The sequence below is a fragment of the Mus caroli genome, chromosome 2 (assembly GCF_900094665.2).
Source record: "Mus caroli chromosome 2, CAROLI_EIJ_v1.1, whole genome shotgun sequence".
NCBI lineage: Eukaryota > Metazoa > Chordata > Mammalia > Rodentia > Muridae > Mus > Mus caroli.
This window is the reverse complement of record NC_034571.1, coordinates 162,360,796-162,381,773: the sequence shown is the minus strand read 5'-3', so window position 1 is coordinate 162,381,773 and position 20,978 is coordinate 162,360,796. Positions and strand designations below refer to the sequence as shown.

General features: G+C 45.7%; 1 protein-coding gene and 1 long non-coding RNA gene across 8 annotated transcripts in view; one reads left to right on the top strand and one right to left on the bottom strand.

Annotated features, from left to right (window-relative positions):
• Bcas1 (breast carcinoma amplified sequence 1) overlaps positions 1-20,978 on the top strand; it is a 72,794-nt gene that overhangs the window by 10,154 nt on the left and 41,662 nt on the right. For 3 of the 7 annotated variants that reach the window (XM_029469000.1, XM_029469007.1, XM_029469003.1), the window contains exon 1: positions 3,816-4,349. In XM_029469000.1, coding sequence (XP_029324860.1) covers positions 3,831-4,349 — 519 coding nt within the window. In that variant the 5' untranslated portion in view covers positions 3,816-3,830. Of the gene's footprint in view, positions 1-3,774; positions 4,350-20,978 lie in introns of those variants that run through there. The other 4 variants (XM_029468997.1, XM_029468991.1, XM_029468981.1 and 1 more) reach the window with 3 other exon arrangements.
• On the bottom strand, positions 3,444-5,441 carry LOC110288643. The gene is made up of 3 exons (XR_002377292.1): positions 5,147-5,441; positions 4,153-4,519; positions 3,444-4,017 (listed from the first exon to the last, which is right to left on the bottom strand). It is a non-coding gene; the product is annotated as an uncharacterized LOC110288643 (long non-coding RNA).

Here is a 20,978-nt window from a genome sequence, read left to right as displayed (position 1 = left end):
AAAAACTGTTAAAAGAAAAGAAAAGCAGCAGGACTTTTACAAAAGCCAGGGTTCCTGACTCCCGGGGTTCCTGACTCCCGAGCTCAAAGACACTGAGAGGATGAGACGCCAGGAAGCTTTCAAATGCATCAAAAGATGACTGATAGCCTGAAGAAAACACAAAGAAGCAGCTGAACCCAATCCCGGTCCAGGAGAGGAGAGTCAGCAACGCCGGGGGACAGTTAGCAAAACCAATGAGAAACCAGCGACCTAGAAAAGCATCGGTGAAGGAATTTGGGTTTCAAAAAAAACTTAGGAATGTTGGAAATAAAAAAAAAAAATCATCAGAATCATATGTTTTTTAAAAAAAAATGCACACAGTGGAAAGAATCGACTATAGATTCCACCAAGCAGAAGAAAAAGAATGCAGAGCTGGGAAATAAGGTTAGTGATAACCATAAGGGTGAACAGTCTCTAGCCATCATCCATAGAGACTGGCTGGATTACAAAAGCTAGAACCAACTGTATTCTAAGAAGCACTCTATGCTAATAATGACTCCCAGGGACCCAGAGGCCAAGGATAAAAAGCAATTTATACAGCAAATAGGGACAAGAAAAACAAACTACATAGATAACCTGGTCTCTGATAAAGTCTACTTTGAACCAAAAATAGTCAGAAGAGATTTAAAAGACCACTACATAGTAATAAAGAAACAAGTCAACTCACCAAGAAGATATAAGCACGATGAACATGAGGGGGGCGCCAATTTCATACACTAGACACTAGTGAAGAGGGTGGACCCTGAGGGTGGGCTGGGGACAGGTGAGCCGCACTCCCCAGTGTGACTGTGTTGACTAAATCTCCTGTGACTGCTCTCCACTCTCTACTGTCTTTTAGTCCAGCTGCTGAGGAGGGTTGGCCAAACCAAGCTTGTCCGGGTTCCCAGAGCCCGAGCTCTGACCCTAACAACCCTGCTATCAGTATAAACCACCCAGCTTCCAGCATGAGCTTCGGCTGACCGGAAGGGGAGCCCATTCCAAACTTGGAGTTCTTACAAGTCATTGAGCGGCTTTACCTGATCTCTGACAACAAGCATATCACTTCTTTCTGCTTGGGCTTTATACCTTGTGTTAGGTCATATTGGGTATGGAGCCTTTTCAAAGCAAAATCCTGGCACTTTTCCCCGTGGAAAGTGTCTTGTTTTCCTCTGGCTGTAAAGACCTTTTTGCTCCTTTGATATCCAGCCAGGTGGTAAAGGGGGAAACCAATTGATGCTATCAGGGAGTTGCAAAGGCCTCTCCCTCTTTTCAGTCCCAGCCTCTTCCTCTCCCTCTGTCCTGGACCACACCTACAGTCCATTTCTGTTCTCTCTGACAAGCCAAGGATGCGCCTTTCTTGCTCTTTTGGTGCCTGGTCTGCTTGCTTCTTTCCCCTCCAGTGTGAATCCCTGGAGCATGGGAGAAAAGCAAAGGAGAGCTAGCCCAGGTTAGCCCAGTCAGCCCAGTCAGCCCAGTCAGCCCAGTTAGCCAGCGTACTGGCTGGGGACTTCCTCATGAAGCCTCCCTGGCTCCATCATTGCCCTCATCTGTGTCACTTCTCCTCCGTCCTCTGTGCCACTAAGAGATCACCAAGGCACACAAAAAGACGCTCTCCTTATAGGTTTGTTCCATACTCCAGACACTGTGAGATACCAGAGCCTGGCACAGCGGCTGCGGATGGATGTGTGTACAGTTGGCATGTGCTTGTTGCCCCGTGGTAGTGTGTTAATGTATAACGGAACCAGAACGAAGGACCCTCAGATCCTCCCTGCTTTTCCCTCTCCTTGACTTCTTGAAAACAGGTGCTAAGATGTGCCTGTCTAGATGTATACTAAACAAAAGGCTGTGTTGGCAAGGATGGGGAAAAGCCTCAACATTGTTAAGAGTATCTGTCAGTCACTAAGTACCTGCTGGGGGGCAGGGCGGGGGAAAACATCAGGACAAGGCCCTGGCTGAGCATCACTGACAGTCATCCTGGGGAGCAATTCTATTCCCCGAGTTTACGTGTGTGCACACACACAGGCTTGCGTGTATGCAGATGTTCACATGGGTTCATGTGCACATGCACACATGGATGTGTGAAGCGCAGGCCAGAGGGTAACCTCAAGTGTTGCTTGTCAGCAGTCATACACATTGTGTTCTTTTAAATGAGACGGGTTTTCTTGCTTTCTCACCAGCCTGGAACTCCCCCAGTCAAGTTAGACTGGCTGGACAATATGCCCCAAGGATCTCCCCTACTCCATGTCCCCAGGGCTGGAATTACAGATGTGACCACAACACCCAGCTTTTTCTACGTGGGTTCTGGAGATAGAACTCGGGGCCTGGTGCTTCTGAGGCAAGGGCATTAATGAATGCGCCATCTCCCCAGACCAACACTCCCATTTTATAAGTGAGGGAAGCACAAGCTTGTTAGGGCTTTTCCCAGGTTCTCAAAGCTTGTCAGTACAAGATCTTCAGAATGAAACAGGATTCCAAAGTTCTTCCCCACTGCATCGCTACCCAAGGGCCTTAAAAAGAAGGCAATTTAATCGATTCAAGGCAGGAAGTGGTGGGTGTTTGGGAGTGTGGCTCCCAGGAGGTTGGGAAGCCACCACCTACACACACAGGATACATGAGCTGGCCATATCTGTACTGCCGTCCCAGCCTTCCTGTCTGAGGACACACCTGCTCTTCAGGGCTACAGAGTATCAGCGTTCTGATTGTTGCAGTTTTAGTCTTCCATATCCCCCAGAGTCTAAGCTAATAGATGTCTAACATGAAGCCAGACAGAGCATGAACTCAGGAGCTGGCGGCTCCCTGGCCCTCTCCCTGGAGACTGGAGGGAAGGTAGCTAACAGCTAAGTGTCATGATGTGTACTGAGCAGTTAGTGTATCTCAGCCACTTTTTCCGTATGCTTTAAACATTATAACGTAATGAACGTCATCTCCTAAATGGTGAGGAAGGGTCTACTGCCTCTTCATTTTTACCTACTGAAGAATAAAGGCAGAGAAAAATTAAAACGCTTGGATTTAAAAAAGGAAAAGATTGTGTGTGTGTGTGTGTGTGTGTGTGTGTGTGTGTGTGTGTGTGTATAAGTATGTGTTGGAGACAAGGTCTCGCTGTGTTGCTCTGGCTGGTCTGGAACTCACAGAGATCTGCCTGCCTCTGTCTCCATAGTGCTGGGATTAAAGGCATGGACCACTACTCCCTGCCAGAGAGAACCTCCCTCCGTGATACTCAAATATGAGTGCTTTTTCTCTCCGAGGGGACATTTATAAGATATGTTTGATACCCACAGCATTGGGATGTGAGGAGCATTCAAGAGGTTGGTGCCAATGAGGCTGCTAGACACAGGACAAAATCCCATGATAAAGAATGGGTGCAAGCCCAGACGTCTAGCAGATCGAGGGATTGAAAGATCTCCCAGCTCCGGAGCTCTGACTCTAACAAACACACCATGATTTCTATTGGAAAAAAATTAAGTAAACACTTTTCAGGATCCCAAGGAAGTAGAAGATGACAGTGGACATTGGGTGTCACTCACGTGGTGCCTGGCAGGTAGTGACTTCCCAGTCCTTGGCTTTTCTGCCTCATCATCCTCAGAGGGTCTCTCTTCTAGGAAGAGCAGGGTCAGGAGGTGTCTACTGGGCTGACAGCAGGGAACAAGGCCGCCCCAGTCTGCAGAAGGGACGTTGTGTATCAAAAGTTGGAGTCCATTATTCATCCTTGAATTTCCTGGCTTGTTGAATGACCTCTGTTTATGTTTGTGTTTACAGTCGACTTGGGAATCAGCAGCTCCAAGGATAATGTGGCTACTTCTTCCCCCAAGACAATGGAGGCCCAGGCTGTGGGCGATGCCAGCGGAAAGAATCTTGGGAAAGAAGCCAAGACCAAGGCACCAGCTGCTAGATCCCATTTTTTCTTGACACTCTCTCGGCCTGTACCAGGACGTCCCGGGGACCAAGGCACGGATTCATCGGCTGCATCGGGGAGGTTTGATGTCAGTCCAAGCGCAGCGCCTGAGAACAAAGACCCAAGTGAGCACGGGGCACTTCCGGTGGCAGCTGCACCAGGGCAGGCTCCAGATAAAACCCCAGGGTGCACTGAGGCCAAGCAGCAGACCCTCCCTGCCACCGGCCCATTGGCACCCTCACCACCTGAGTCCCAGGCAGAAGCCCCCGCCCAGGTCAAGGATTTCGGCTTTTTGAATAGATTCTTTAAACTGGACAAAGGAAGAGAAAGTGCACCGGTGAACAGCCAGCCCGAAGAAGTGAAAAGCTCTGAAGACCCAGATCAGGCCACAGAGGCTCCTGCCGTGCCAGGGAATCCCCATGGTGTCTCTGCAGGGGAGGTAAGTGTGTGGAAGGCTACTAGCTTCCTCTCCGATGACTGCTTCTGTGGGAGGTGTTGTCGGGCGAGACCACTACATGTCACCCTACAGTCACCCAAGGTCTAGACAAGTTAAGCTTCCACTATGTTCGCGTAGGCAGAAACATCCGAAGAACAAAACCTCTGTAGACCCTGTTTTATGTAAAGAAAAAGAAGTGGTAGGTGACTTACACAGAGACAAATCTTGTCTCCTAATCCAAGCCCAAGGTACAGGACGTATGTTCATGAACCCAGAAAGAAAGGCACCGCGGTGGTTGTGGGGGGCGGGAGGAGGGGGGCAGGGAGAAACATGACTGCTACAAAGCCTAAACACCAGGCTGCGGATATAGACCGTGACCCATGACCGCTTGCCCAGCAGACCTGAAGCCCTGGGTTTGATCCCCACAATGCTCATACCCCCCAGGGATGAAGGAAGGTTCAGGTTATTTTAATCCCAGCACTTGGGATGTAGAAACAAGAAAATCTAAAGTTCAAGGTCATCTTTGGCTACTTAAGGCCAGCCTGAGCTACATAGGACCCCGTCTCAAAGGAAAGAAAATAATGAATCATACAATGACAGAATCCAGGCAAATTTTCCAGACAGTTGAAACTGTAAAAAAGACAATAATACTCGTCTACTGAAGCCTCTTGCTATTTTTCTACGCCCATAAATTTGGACTCGGAGTTTATTTTCAAAGGTCTTCCCCATGTCTGCTCCCAGACTGTGTTAGCTTGGCATACAGTCTAATGAGCAGCATGTGGGGAGGGGTCTGGACTCACGCTGTCAGCCTCACTGCAGAAAGCATCGTATCCTACGCCATAAGCCCTAAGCTGCTCTTCTTGGGGCTATGAACTGGTCCCCGATAGTCATGATGATTCCAGGCAACTGTTTACGCATTTCGTCAGTGTAGAGAAACTCTGGCTGGGTTTGCTTCATTGCCCATGGGTGTTGAGAGCCATCCAGAGGTGGTAGGCTTCTTTAACAGTCAGAGGCTTTTAATGTCTGACTCCAAAGCCCATCCATCACCTGAATTAAGGAAAAAAATAGAGTTATTTAGAGAGAGAGAATGAAGAGTTCTGCTCTGCCCGTCTTTGCACGGTTGCCTAGTGACCCAGCCAAATCCATCTTAATCAGCAGCCACCAACTAGTTCTCTAGTCACAAACCCCAGCACACTCGTTCATTCTTTCAAAGAACCATTTTGAAGTGAGCCGTTTTTGAAGTGTTGTTTTGCCATGTCTGCCTCCTCCTCTGTTGGGCAGGGGTGAGGGACACCCTCAGAGACAGCAGCTAGACTTAATGGCAGTTAAAGGGTTTCCAGGTGAAACTGCCTTCCAGACGCAATCTGGGTTAGAAACATAGGAAGTATGAATGTAGTCTGGCCCAGGGGGATGTTCGCAGTTAAAACCATCTTTCAGAGTGCCCCACCCTCAGTTATAACACGTGTTTCTTCCTGGATAAAAGACCCTCTTGGCTACACTTGCCAAGGAAACTCCTGTGCTCAGCTGGGCTACACTACAGATGTCCATGCTTTGGTTGGCAGTATCACTGAAATTTGAAATATTGTCTATCTTGTACTGTGCATGTCTACAACATTTTTTTTTATACATAGTATGAGATAACCGTTTCACCTTCAGCCTACAAACACATGGATATTTGAATGCATATATATGCACAAGGATTTTAAAAAACTAAACAGAAAAAAAAAAGAAGCCCTCTGATATGTCAAGGTTTTCCATCTGGCTCCTATGGCCTACTTCAGTGTTTTGAGGAAAACCATTGGTTTGTTTGGTTGGTTTTTTAGTATAGTGAGAAAACACAGCCCTCAGAAAATAACATGAATAAAACTTCCCAATCAATAACATTCTCTTGGATCTAGAGTACCGCCAGGATGCAGTTGACCAGCATTGACTCAGAATTCTTTGGGTAAATGAAGCCTTGGGTTCTGCCGAGTCAGCTATCCCTCCCCCTCTCCCACCCCCTTCGGTTCCCTGCCTCCACCCCCACTACCACTGAGTCCTCCTAGCTGGGCTTGGAATTCCAGCCACAACCCCACCAAGATGTGAATCAGGACAGAGGTAACTCCCCACCCTCCCACCCCCCAAATCTCCTAGGGGGGAAAAACACACAAATCTGTGTTTTCAGAGCGACAATCTTATCTGTGTGGCTTATAAAACTACATTCAGACCATAGCATCATTAAAACAAGGCGAGAATTCATGGACAAGTGGAGCATTTACCACATAGGCCAAAGAAAAGATAAATTATAGGCCTGAAAGCTGACTGAGCTGTGATTCACACAAACCAACTGGCTGGCAGGGACGGGGCTTTTTTTCCCCCCCTCTCTCTCCCCAAGTGAACCAGGGTTCTAAGATAAACATTTAATAGATCTCGTCGCACGTGCGCAAAACGATCCTACAATGGCAATCTGGTTTTACTGCTTATAAAAGAAAACACTGGGTGTCTGTTTCTCTCTCGGTCCTTCCAGGGGTATCTTTGTGGTGGGCTCGAGGAGGAGCGGTCGTTGCCAGGAATGGTTCCTTAGGAACTAGGAATGCTTCTTTTTGCTTTATGAATTTATTCAAGTTCTGCGGCGCTTATTTAAACAGGAACCTTGTACAAGAAGAGAAAGATGGCTGGCTTTGGTAGTTCTAGCGTGATCTCATCGTAACCGTCTTCACACACCCTCAAACTTTTCATTACATTTATTATTTGTTACATTTACATTATTATTTATTTGTGGGTTGTTTGTCTGTCTGTCAGCATGCATACACGCACTCGGGTAGGTCAGGGGACAACCTGTGGGTCCCTGAATTCGATCTCTGGTCATCAGGCATGGCAGCAATGCACCCGGACTTGCTGAGCCCTCTCGAAGGCCACAGCAGACTTTCTTAAAGGATGCCAGCCCTGAGCCCCAGGTCACTCCAGCAACAGGAACCCCACGTCTGAAGAGCAAGCCTGCTGTTTCTGCTCCCTGCTCGCCTTCTTTCCAGCACTACGTTCAGAAACGCTGCTCTCAGACAGTAAACTGGATGTGGTGGTGCACGACTGTAATCCCAGCACTTGGGAGGCGAAGGCAGGAGAATCGGGTATTCAAGATTATCCTCTGCTACACAGTGGGCAGGAGGCCGGCCTGGACTACACAAGATCCTGTCTCCAAACCAAACCAAACCAAACCAAACCAAACCAAACCAAACCAAACCAACAACAACAAACAAACAAAAACCGTGGATAAACTGGGATAGGAAATAAATTTAAAAGACTGGGAGGAGAATTTGGAAAGCATTATCTAAAAGGACAAAATGTGTGTGTCTCTGTGTGTGTATGTGTGTGTGTGTGTCTCTGTGTGTGTCTCTGTGTGCATATGTGAGTTTGTGTGTGTGTATGTCTCTGTGTGTGTCTCTGTGTGTGTATGTGAGTGTATCTGTGTGTGTGTGTCTCTGTGTGTGTGTGTGTGTCTGTGTGCGTATGTGTGTGTGTGTATGTCTGTGTGTGTGTCTGTGTGCGTGTGTCTGTGTGTGTATGTATGTGTGTCTGTGTGTGTGTGTCTCTGTGCGTATGTGAGTGTGTCTGTGTGTGTGTCTCTGTGTGTGTGTCTGTGTGCGTATGTGTGTGTGTCTCGTGTGTTGTGTGTGTGTTTCTTTGCATAACACCAAGCAGTTCTTAGTAGGAATTCTTAGATCTCTCTCAGAAAACATGGCAGGGGAGAGTGCAAACGCACACACATATAAATGTGTATATGTGTATATATATATATATATATATATATATATATATATATATATATAAAATGGCAGAGGAAAGTGGAAACAAACAAACAAATATACATACATACATACATACATACATACGTACGTACGTACATGTGCACATGCATGCATGCGTGTCTTTCTATTTTACTTGTCTGGGTGTTTGTCTGTGTACCATGAGCATGTGCCACCCTCAGAGCTGGAAGAGGGCGTCAGATCCCTGATGCCGTAATTACTGGAGTTTGTGAGCTTCTGTGTGGGTGCTTAGGACTCTTAACTGCTGAGCCATCTCTCCAGCCCTTAGACTTTTACATTTTAAGATTTATTTGATTTCCACTTGAAATCTGATCATTTCCCAGATAGGAGCATGGCTATCTCTAGGAAATTTGTTTCAACCCTGTGCGATGACAACACAATTTAAAAAGAAAAAATTTTTTTCAGTACACTTGCCTTTCAAATGACCCAGTTTAAAATCAATTATTTACTGAGGCACTGGACAACATTTTATCCATAACGTTATTGACTTTCTACTGATGGCATTCCGGGCTTTGTGTATGCTACACAAGCACACTGCATTTGAATGATCAATCCCCAGTCCAAGGATTTTTTTTTTTTAATTGTGGCATCCTTTGCAAGAGGGAAGTTTAGAATTGAGAAAAACCCACTAGGTTGTAACCACACCACAGCCTCATGCACCCACTTGCCCACCGTGAAAGGGCAGTGAAAATACTGAAATTAGTAGTAGTAATTTCTTTTCCATGATGGCTCAGTCGATGTGCGTTTTCCTCGTTTGTTTATTCCTCTATGTTTTCTCTATTTTTAGGTGTTTTTTTTTTTAATTTACAAGGGGATTGTGAAAGGGCATTGCAATATAGAAATATTGCAATCCTCCAGCACCGCTTCTCAAGTGCTGGGGTTACAGGCGTGAGCTGCCAAGCCTGGTCTGTCTGTTTCACACAATAAAAACACAAAACAAAACAGAAACACAGCCAACATTTCTCCTGTTCGTCCAGTAGGTGGCGCCGTGGGACAAGAGCATCCCGAGGCGCACTGGACATCTGCAGGCCTCCCTTGCTGATCACAGGGGCACCCACCAGAGATGATTTTCTCTCTGCTTAGTTCCCAAACTCAGCGATCCAGACCTTGTGTGGCAATTGCTCTGAAACAACGCTGGCTTTTCAAACAAGCCTGTCTCTAGCTCTGTGCGACAGTGGCAGCTTTTGGCGCTCTTTCCTGATTGACATTTCCTGGATTGCTTCAATTGCATTCTTTCCCAGTCCCGCTATGAGTTTTAAAACATGAAAATGCACTTTTATTAGCTGGTGTGAATCGGGATAGGAATCGTGGGACAAATAAAAGCATCAAGCAAACAAACAAACAAACAAAAATCCCTACATTGATAATACATCTTTGATTTCCTTAGTGACTCTGACCTTCGTGGTTATATGGGGGGAGGGAATGGGGTGGGGATCACAATAACAATCCACCAATGAGACCCACAAAATTATATTAATTATCTTCTTAGTGCTTGTTAATTTACTTTCTTTTTAGGCAAATAAGCATCTGAATTGTATGTCCTAGAATGAACCAAACTTCTTTTTCTTTCTGAATCTAATTCTCCGTGTAGGTGCCAATGCTCTGGGGAGAAGAAAGGGAAGTGAGAGAGGCAGACAAAAAACCCACGGTGCAGTTGTAGCATCCTGCATCCCGCGGGAGAGGAAAGCCAGATTCCTCACTTTCCTTTGATCCCAGGCAGCACCGGCTCCAATTTCTAGAGATTGAAAGAATGGAAAGGAGCCGGTTGCTAGTTTCTGCACCTTCCTCCGGCTCAGTTCAGAAGCCCCTGCATTCTCAGCCCTGGTTCTTGGTCTAAAGATTCAAAATGAAGTCAGCCCTAGTCTGGCTTTGGGCTACCAAGACCCTGCTGTCGAGTGAGGCAGAGGCAGCTCTCAACCCAACAGATTAGGATGGCTTATCCAGAGTTCCTTTCTGTTTGCTCGTTGAAGCCAACAGACAGGGAGGAAACCGCATAGGCTTCTGACACGGGGAATAATTACCCACACCTGTTTGCTTAAAAGGAGTTTCTGGGCATTTCCTGAGGAACACTTCTAGCGTGCCCTGGGAACCTCACTAGTGCGATTAATTGTAGTGAGGACAGCTGAGATTAAGGACAAAGAGGGTGGGCCCTGCAAGAAGCTCTCAGCTGGTGACCTGAGAGCTGGAGCCAAACCCCAGCCTCATTTACTTTGACCCTAGAGATGATTATTATGCTTTCTCGAGTTACACAAGTTGTTTAACCTTTGATGTTATAGACTGCCCTGGTTGTACTTCTGTTGCTGCATTAAAATATTCTGGGGGCGGGGGGCTGGGGGGGAGCAGCTTAGGAGGGAAAGGTTTTATTGTAGTTCACAGTCCTGAGTCACAGCCCATCATTTTCAGGAAGTGCGGGCTGAGCTCAGTCTGCTAGTTATTGATTTAAGGGAGTTCTCTAGTCTGAACCGATCCAGAGCTCAGTGTAGGGAATGGCGCCGCCCACATAGGACCATGTCTTCCTACATAAATCAACCATCAAAATAACCCCGCCACAGACACGCCCAAAGGGCATCTACATGGAGACAAGTCCTCATTAGGACTCTGCTCCCAGGTCACTCTCCATTGCATCAAGGTGACAGTTAAAACCAGCTACGCGGTAATGCACTCTCCTGGCTCAAATTGCAATCCATACAACGTTTGTCTGTCACTGCCACTGACTGAATTCTTGCCCTTTGCATTTTAGTGTATCTTTCTATCATTTCTTTAGACAGAAATAAAATCTGAATTGTTATTTTTTCTGTCTTCCAGAAATAGTAATATAGTATATATATATATATATATATATATATATATATATACACACACACACTGTACCATGCTTTTATTTAGTTAACACTCTCTTTGCCTGCACATAAAGCGCTTCCTCACTCCTCATGCCTATGAAGTGTTCTACTGAATAGACAGACATGCCATGACACATTTAACCTTGACTTACTCATGACCTTTGCCTGTCTCCCCAACTCTTCTTGTCATCCTCCCTACAGCAAGCATCTTCTTCCAATTGGTCATTTGGCCTGTGTGACGTTAGGTTTAGAATAAACTCCTAGAAATGGAATTACTAGGCTATTTATTTATTTATTTTGGTAAGCAATAACAACTTTTCCTCCATCCAGACTGAATTAATTTATACTTCATCAGCAATACCTGGGCACCTGTTACTACAGCCTGCTTAATGAAGGTTTTTCCACTCTCTCTTTTCATGACTTTTAGGTTTCGTGTCATAGATACAACTTTAAGTCCAGAATTGTAAGATTTTCTTCAAGTATTCTTCTAGTGATTTTATCCACTTGGATTATTCCCTTGAGCTTGGGTGGAGCTAGGATACCAAATTAACCCTGCACATACACATACATACTCACACATATATACACACACACATATACACACACACATACATATGCATACACACATGCACACACATGCATATATACACATATACACACACACATGCACACACATACATATATACACACATATACACATGCACATATACATATACATACATGCACACACATACATATATACACGCATACACACAGATACATACACACATGTTCACACACATGCATACACATATACACACATACACATGCACACATATATACACACATGCACACACACACACACACACACACACACACACACGTGTTATTTGTCCCTTCTTGTCTCATTAGGATGTTCTTCACCTTCATGGGTTTACAGTCCATGCCTTGGACTCAGGTCCCATACATCTTTAAGCAAAACAGATTGCATGGGTTTTGGACACATAGGAAAACACACAGCAGTGAAGAATGACAGGCAGGCGTGGACTTCAGTTCGAATCCATTGCTGAGAAGGTACTTGTGTAAACCTGGAGCAGGGAGATGAGGCAGTTAAGGCATGCAGTGCCTAACGCCTCTCACTGCGGTTATATGGGATGGGGCTCAACCCCAACTCTACTCTTTGATTGTTGGCAAGTGTTTATTCTTTTCATACAAACATTCCTCCCTCTTCAAAACTGGAATTGTAAGTAGAACATCCTTCATCGGTCCTCCAGGGAACTAGTGTGCCAGACTCGGGTTTTGGGTCAATACTAATATGATAGAACATATTGTTCCTTCCTTTGCACATTCCCCAGTAAAATCAGTGGCTACAGAATACCCATCATGTGACTGGCTGTAGCTTAATATCATATCATATGGCTGTAGTCTAATATCACATCATATGGCTGTCGTCTAATATCATATCATATGTCTGTAGTTTACTATCATATCATATGGCTGTAGTCTAATATCACATCGTATGACTGTAGTCTAATATCATGTCATATGGCTGTAGTTTAATATCACATCATGTAGTTGTCATCTAATATCATGTCATATGGCTGTAGTCTAATATCACATCATATGGCTGTACTCTAATGTCACAAGTTAGCACTACTTGCAAATTCATTTGACTTTCCTTGGATCGTCAGGATTCTGAAGGGCTCATTGCCACTCCACCAGCAGCATCCCATGAACTTTCATTCCCTGATGTGGGCACAGAGAATATTTCCATCCCCACAGGTCTATCCTCACCTCCTCCCCTAACTCCCACGACAATGTCTCTCTGTGCAGCACAGGCTACGTGGGAATTACTGTGTGGCTCTGGCTGATCTCAAACTCACAAACCTCCTTCCCCAGCCTCCTCTGGGGAGGGATCGTCTGTGTGTGCCTAAGGTCCCCTCCATTCCTCCTAGCAACCACTGATCAGTATGTCCTCCATTCTTGTTGCTTTCCCATTTCAAGGCTGTCGTAGAAGCAGGGTCATACACCATGACTGGTTTCTGATAGACATTTTCCCTTCATAGGCTTTGCTACAGATGGATGCCTGTGTCGATAGATCGATAGCTCCGCCTCTTCCCTCCTGTTCCACTGCTGTTCCATAGTCAATGCTGTGGGCTTACTGGTTTGTTGAACCATTTTAAAAATTGTTTGCTCTTTTCATCTTATCCCAGTTTGGAGCTGTTATTAATAAAGATACTATGGACATCAGTGTTTTGTGGAGTTTTGTGAATATAGGATTTCTTTCTCCAGAAGAAATGTCCAGGACTGTAGCCAGCGCTGCCCTCAACCTCGGTCTGAGAAGTTTCTTTCTGCATCAGATGCAAAGACAGCAATGCAGAGACTCACAACTGCTCAACATGTAGAGAATGACTATTGAGGGATCAGCCCTAAATGGGACACCTACATCACCGGACCCCAAGCCTCAGGGAACTCAGAGGAAGACGGGGAGAGTATATGAGCTGAAGGGCTGGGAGGGTGCCGTGAAATCCTGTGTTCTGACATGACATGACCTCGCCCTCACAAACTCACAGAAACCATGGTTCCTCGAACCAGACCCTCAGAACAACAGCAAGATCAGCAAACATTCCAGAAGGCAGCTGGGCTCGGTGGATACAACATAAAAGTGAGAACAAGCAAGAGGGAAGGGGTCTGTGTTGGGATTGCTTAGGGTAGATATCTCAAGATATATTGTATACATGTATGAAGTTGTCAAAGAATAAATAAAGATATTATTTTTAAAAATGCATTTATTTGTGTATATGTGTGTGCTCAAACACATGCAGTGGAGGACAGATAAGTGTATATGTAGACAGACAGACAGACAGACAGACAGATTTAGGAGCCGGTTCACTTCTTCTACCATATGGGTCCTGAGAATCAAATTCAGGTTGACAGCCTTACTGACAAGTGACTTTACCCACTGGGCCACCTGGCTGTCCCAATAAAAGATATTTTTTATAAAGTAGAAAGAGGGCTCAGCAAGGGAGGGTGGGAGATAGAAGGCAGAAGGGAAGAAAGGCTGGTTCAGGAGCAGGTTGCAGCACTAAAGTAGAATGTTCTCTTGTCCTCGTAGAGAAATTGCTAAGCAATGCCTCCCACCATGACTGCTTCATTTTGTGTTTCTATCAACCATACATAACTTACATATATCAAACCACCCAGTTTCTCTGTTTCTTTGTCAGCACCCGGTACCATCACTGTCTTTACCTTAGCCATTCTGGTGGGGACATTGTACTAACTCATTGTGGGTTGTTTTGTTTTGTTGTTTTAATTTGTATCACGTATATTTATTTGTGTGTGCACATGTAAGTGGCATGGAGCATGTGTGGAGGACATCTATGGAAGTGATTTCTCTCCTTCTACCGTGTGGGTCGCAGGGATCGAACTTAACTCATTGGGCTTATCAGCGAGTGGTTTTGATTTATATGTTTATTCTACGTGTATGAGTGTTTTGCCACAGGGGCCAGAAGAGGACACCAGATCCCTTGGAACTGGAGTTAAGGATGGTTGTGAGTCATCATGCGTTTGGGAACCAAATCCAGGTCCTCTGAAAGAGCAGGCAATGCTCTGAACCATGTTAATAATTTCTTTTATATTCTAGATATTTCACAGGACAGAACTGTGATGATGTTTTGGTAGTTTGAATAAGAATGCTCCCCACAGATGCATGTATTTGAAATCTTGGTCACCAGGGAGTCAAACTGTTTGAAAGGATTATAAGGATTAGGAGGTGTGGCCTTGCCAGAGTGGGTGTGGTCTTGCCAGAGTGGGTGTGGCCTTGTTGGAGGAAGGTTGTCACTGGTGATGGGCTTTGCAGTTTCAAAAGCCCACACCTGGCCCAGTAAGTCTTTCTCTTTCTGCTGCCAGTGGTTCAGGATATAGTACTCTCCAGCACCATGTCTGCCTGGATGCTGCCATGCTCCCCTCCATGATAATAATGGACTGACCCTCTGACACTGTAAGCCAGCCCCAAGTAAATGTTTTCTTTATAAGAGTTGCCTTAGTCATGGTGTCTCTTCAGAGCAATAGAACAGTGACTAAGATGGTGTTGTTAACTTGACAAAAGTTAGAATCACTTAGGAGATGATCCTCTAGGCATGCCTAATAGGAATTGCCTTGGTTTTGTTAGTTGAAATGGGAAGAACTGCCCAGTGTGGGTAACACCATTCCCTAGGCAGGTGAGCTAGGTGAGTTTCAGTACGTATGTACTCTGCCCAATGTGGGTGGGACCATTCCCTAGGCAGGTGAGGTCTGATGTGTGTGCATTCATTACCCTCTTCTTCTGCTTTCATATTTAATGGGATGAGCTGCTTCAGACTCCTGTTGCCTTGGCTGCCCTGCCATGATAAACTATGATCTGGAACTGTCAGTTAGACGAAACCCTTTCTCCTTTATGTTGCTTTTGTCAGAGTGTTTTTTTCACAGCTACAGGAAAAGACGCTAAGATGAGATCGCTTATTTTTTGGTGAAGTCCAATGAGTGGGCTGTGATTTTGGAAACTAGCCAGGACACTCCTTAGTAAAAAGAACAGTGCTGGTCTTACTTGGACCAAATCATTCATTTGCTCATTCATCCGTTCATTCATCTGCAAGTGTAAGTTATGAGCAATGGAGAAAAGAACAAAGCTCCATTCCTATTCTTGAGGGGAAAGAGGCACAGGGAAATGAATGTGTAGTATTTTTAGTACAGTGAGGGATTTCTCCATCTCCTTGCTCCTGTGTGATGCCTAGGCTGGAGAATCCCCCGTCATGTGTACTGAAGGATATGCTCAGCAGTTCTCCCTGTGTGTGCCTACCAGATAACAGTTGGACCCTCCATCATGAAAATCAAAACTATCTCCAGGCAGGATTATTACAAGTCCCTGACAGGAGGAAGGACCAACGAGAGCATGAAATGTTCTGGGAAAATAAGGAAATTAGAACCCAGGATGTACTGGATGGAGTCGTGGTTTAAAGCAGGGCAGTAAGGAAAGAATTCAGTGAAAATGTAACAGTTGGCAAAGACTTGAAGGCAGTGAGGCGGATTGTCCCTGGCAAGCAGGAGCTCATGTGCTACAAACCAGGGCAGGAACCTCCCTGACATGTTCCGGGAACTTCAGAAACACCACTAAGGCTGCAACAGGGAAGCTTAAGGGGAAAATATTCAAGCACAAAGGCGTCAGAAGAAAAATGAGAACAGAAGGCATGAGAGATATTCAGGTCCCTCTGTCACAGGAGGCATGAATACGAGGCAGATCATCAGTGCTACTGAGAACACGTGGTCACTGTGTGGCCTCAGTTTCCTCTCCTGTAAAATGCTTTAGATCATTTCTGGGAGATGGAGATGATCGGGTTTTTGATGGTCCTGACAACTGGGAGACTATCTTCAGCATACAGAAGCTGTGTTTAAGAAGTCAACATGATGTGGCATAGACAAATTTGAATGCTTAAAGCGTCTAAGGCACAGCGGGTTGCTGGGGGACTTCAGAATTGAGCATGCAATTATGGTCGCTCTTAGTGAAGCTCTTGGTCTCCCACCCTCTGGGTTTTGTTTACATAGACATGAGTTTTATTTACTGCCTGAGTGGCATCAGTTGGGCTGAGCTGGTAGAGGCGAAGGTCTGTAATGTCAAGGGTGGTGAAGTCTGGATATCCGTATGACTTTGGGCCAGCAACCTCATCTCCCGAGTCATTGTCTGAACAACTGTCCATTGTAATATCTGGATTAAATGGCCCGAGTTCGGTGTGCTTCTTTGTACAGTGGTTTGTATACTGCAGTATGCATCTGTCTTAGTTTTGCTTCCCGTTACTGTGATAAAACACCCTGACAGAAGGAGCTTAGGGGAGAAAGGGTTTGTTTTACTCACAAAGCCAGGCAGGTTGTGGTCCATCACTTCAGAGGGCCAATCAGCAGGAGCTTCAAGTGACTGACTGGTCATGCTAGGCCACAGTTAAGGGAAGGAGCAGTGAATTAAATTAACATCAATTAAGCATGTATGCATGATAGTGCCCAGCTTGCAAGCTCCCCTCTTACACAATCAGGGATTCCCTTCGAGGGGAATGATGCCGCCCACAATGGGCAGGCTTTCCACTACTTGAGTAATCTGCACAGACATAACCACAGGCTGAGCTAATCTAAGACAGTATCTCGTTCAACACTTCTTCCTAGGTGATTCTACACTGTGTCAAATTGACAAGGAAAAGTAACCTTGAGGGGGTAGAGAAATAGCTCAGCATTTAAGAGCACCTGATCCTCTTCCAGAGGGCCAGGGTTCGATTCCCTGCACCTACATGACAGCTCACAACTGTTTATAATTCCAGTTCCAGGAAATCTGATACCCTCTTCTGACCTCCCTTGGCATCAGGCATGTGGTACACATGCATACAAAACATGCATACAAAATACTCATACACACAAATAAGAGTTTTTTTTTAAATCATATTATTTCCATAATGAATAATGATGTATTTTAACTAGTAACCCTAAGAGATAACAGCTCATAAAATACAGAAATCATTCCATGCCTCTAACTAAAATGCTTTCCAGGTTTGAGACCTTCAGACCATGTCAGTTTATCCTGGGTTTCCAGAAACTACCAAGAGGAGAGACCAAAATCTGATCTAGGATCAAGGTTGTTGTAGTTCACCCTCCACTGGAGGAGGAAGTGGTCAAAGTCAGAAGAAATGGCAGGTCTCCTGTGGGCTCCTGGAAGCTCAAACTGTGGGCATTGTGAAAAAGCTCATGTAGAAGCAAAGAGCTCCTTTCTGTCTGTCACACAGCAGAAGGCTGGCAGCAATGGCAGGGGGAACAACACCTGGAGATGAAAGAAAAGATTATACACGGACATGTGTGAGTGTGTGTGTGTGTGTGTGTGTGTAGTATGGGTGTGGGTGTCTGTCTCTGTGTGCATGTGTATGTGTGGGAGTGTGTGTGTATGTGTGTGTTTCTGTGTGCATGGGTATATATGTATGTGGCAGTGAGAAAGTGTGTGTGTCTGTGTGCATGTGTATGTATGTGTGTGTGGCACTGAGAATGTTTGTGTGTCTGTGTGCTTGTGTCTGAGTGTGGGTGGGTGGGTGGGAGTAAGTGTGTATATGTGTGGGAGTCTCTGTGTGCATGTATGAGAGTGCATGTATGAGTATGTGGTATGTGTGTGTCACTCGTGCATGTGTGCATGTGTGTCTCTGTGTGCATGTATGTTTTAAGTGTGTGTGTGTGTGTGTGTGTGTGTGTGTGTGTAAGGGATGGTGATAAGGGAGATATTGTCTGGGCCAGGTGAGTGTGAAGTGAGACTCATCCTAGCCTGATGCTACAAACTAAGTTTCTGGCTCTCTGTCCCCTCTCAGGACCTCTGCCCCTGCCTGTCCTGGGCACGTTACAGGTATCACCTGCTCTACCAAATGCCAGGCACAGGGCTGCCTGCAGGATCAGAACTGCAGGGAGCCTGCTGTAACCTTCCACTGTTTGGCAGGAATATCAGTTGATAGAGTTTGCTTAACTTTTGACCTGTAAATTTCACTCTGGTAATTTGCCAAAGGAAATGGAGCAACAGGGGCTTACAAATAAAAGTGTGGCTAAGGAGACGGCTCAGAGGGTGAAAGTGCTTTCCATCTGAATTCAATTCCCAGATCCGTGTAAAAGGTGAAATTTGCAGCGTGCATCTATAATCTCACATTCCTATGAGAAATAAAGAAGCTAAGACAAGAGAATTGCTCAGACACCCACGGGCCGGCTCGCCTGGGGTCTGCAGCTACAGGAGCAAGAGAGACTCTGCCTCAGAAACAAGGTAGACTGTGAGGAACAGCTCCTGAAAATTGACCTTTGACCTCTACCTGCACACTCACCCCGTACCCACACCTACACAACACTCACAAGGAAAATGTGAGATGTTTATAACATCCAAAATGTACAACCACAAACACCATAATTAAGGATACTAGACAATACATACATACATACATACATACATACATACATACATACATACATCAGAAAAAACCAAAATAAATACCACAGAAATCATACAGAGTAAGTGGCAGGGTGTGCTTAGTGTTGGGGCGCCACCTCTGTCCTCTTGTTATGCAAGAACAGCAAGTTCAGACAGACATCCTCATCTTGTTCACTGATTGATTGATTGATATGCATGTATACGATGCTGTGTGAGTTTATGTGCACGACATGCATGCAGTACCCACATAAGAGGGAGTAGGATTCCCAGAACTAGGGTGACAGGTGGTTGTGAGACACCTGATGTGTGTGCTGGGAACTGAACCAGGGTCCTCTGCAAGATCAGTAAGCATTGATGCCAACCCCTCTCTCCAGACTTCATATGAAGTTTTTATTCCCTCTATTCATCCACTAAGTATTTAAACAGTACAGAATTGTTACAAGCCTTTTGTGGCCTCATGGCCCTTCTTAAGAAACAGCACAGGGGAAAATAACGCAGCCTCTGTCCTGTGGAGATGCTGGTCTTGGGGGGGGCGGGGAGGGGTAAGAATGGAGGCGGAGGCTGAGATAGATTAAGTTAGTGAAGATGCATTGCAGGTAGAAAGGGCAGAGATGTTGGAAGAGAGCTTTGCTGGAGTTTGAAGGATGGGCCCTTGGAAGAGGTAACACTTAAGACTGGGAGGGTGGGGCTAGAGAGATGGCTAAGCCCTTAGCAGTACAGACCTTTCTTGGAGCAGACCTTTGTTGGGCTCCCAGCAGTCAACATTCGGCAGCTCACATCTGCCTGGAACTCCAGATCTAGGTGACCAGACACTCTCTTCTGCCCTCCATGGACAACTGCATTCACATGCACACAGACACGGACGTACACACACACACACATGCTCGCAAACATGCATGCACACACATGCACATACACATACATGCACACACACACACAAATATATACACGAGGACATACACACACATGCACATACATGCACACCGAAGCACCTAATTTTTTATTCACTTTATATCCCCATTGCTGCCCCCACTCCAGGTCATCCTCCCACAATTCCTCTCCCATCCCCTTCCCTTTCTCATCTGCATAGAGAACCCCCACCCAGGTATCCCCCCAACCCTGGCATACCAAGTCTCTGTGGATCTAGGCACATCCTCTCCCACTGAGGGCAGACAAAGCAGCCCAGTTGGGGAAATGTATTTCACAGACAGGCAACAGCTTTTGGGTCAGTCCTGACTCCAGTTGTTGGGAAACCCACATGAAGACTGAGCTGCACATCTGCTACTTATGTGCGTTGGGAGGACTAAGTCCAGCCTATGTGTGCTCTGTGGTTGATGCTTCAGTCTCCGGGAGCCCCCAAGGGTCCAGGTTGGTTGGTTGACTCTGTTGGTCTTCCTGTGGAGTTCCTGTCCCCTTCAAGGCCTTCAATCCTTCCTCCAACTCTTCCATCAAAGTCCCTGAGCTCCACCCACTGTTTGGCTGTGGTCTCTGCAACCATCTGAGTCAGCTGCTGGGTGGAGCCTCTCAGAGGACAGCCATGCTAGACTCCTGTCTGCAAGCATGACAGAGTATTATTAATAGTGTCAGGGATTATTGCTTGCCCATGGGATAGGTCTCTAGTTGGGTTGGTTATTGCTTGGCTATTCTTTTAGTCTCTCATGAATTTCTTATAGACAAGATAAATTTTGGGTCTGAGGTTTGTTTGTTTTTTTTTATTAGATATTTTCTTTATATACATTTCAAATGCTATCCCAAAAGTTCCCTATACCTCCACCCTGCTCCCCTACCCACCCACTCCCACTTCTTGGCCCTGGCATTCCCCTGTATTGGGGCATATAAAGTTTGCAAGACCAAGGGGCCTCTCTTCCCAGTGATGGCCGACTAGACCATCTTCTGCAACATATGCAGCTAGAGATACAAGCTCTGCGGGTACTGGTTAGTTCATATTGTTGTTCCACNTATAGGGTTGCAGACCCCTTCAGCTCCTTGGGTGCTTTCTCTAGCTTCTCCATTGGGGGCCCTCTGTTCCATCTTATAGATG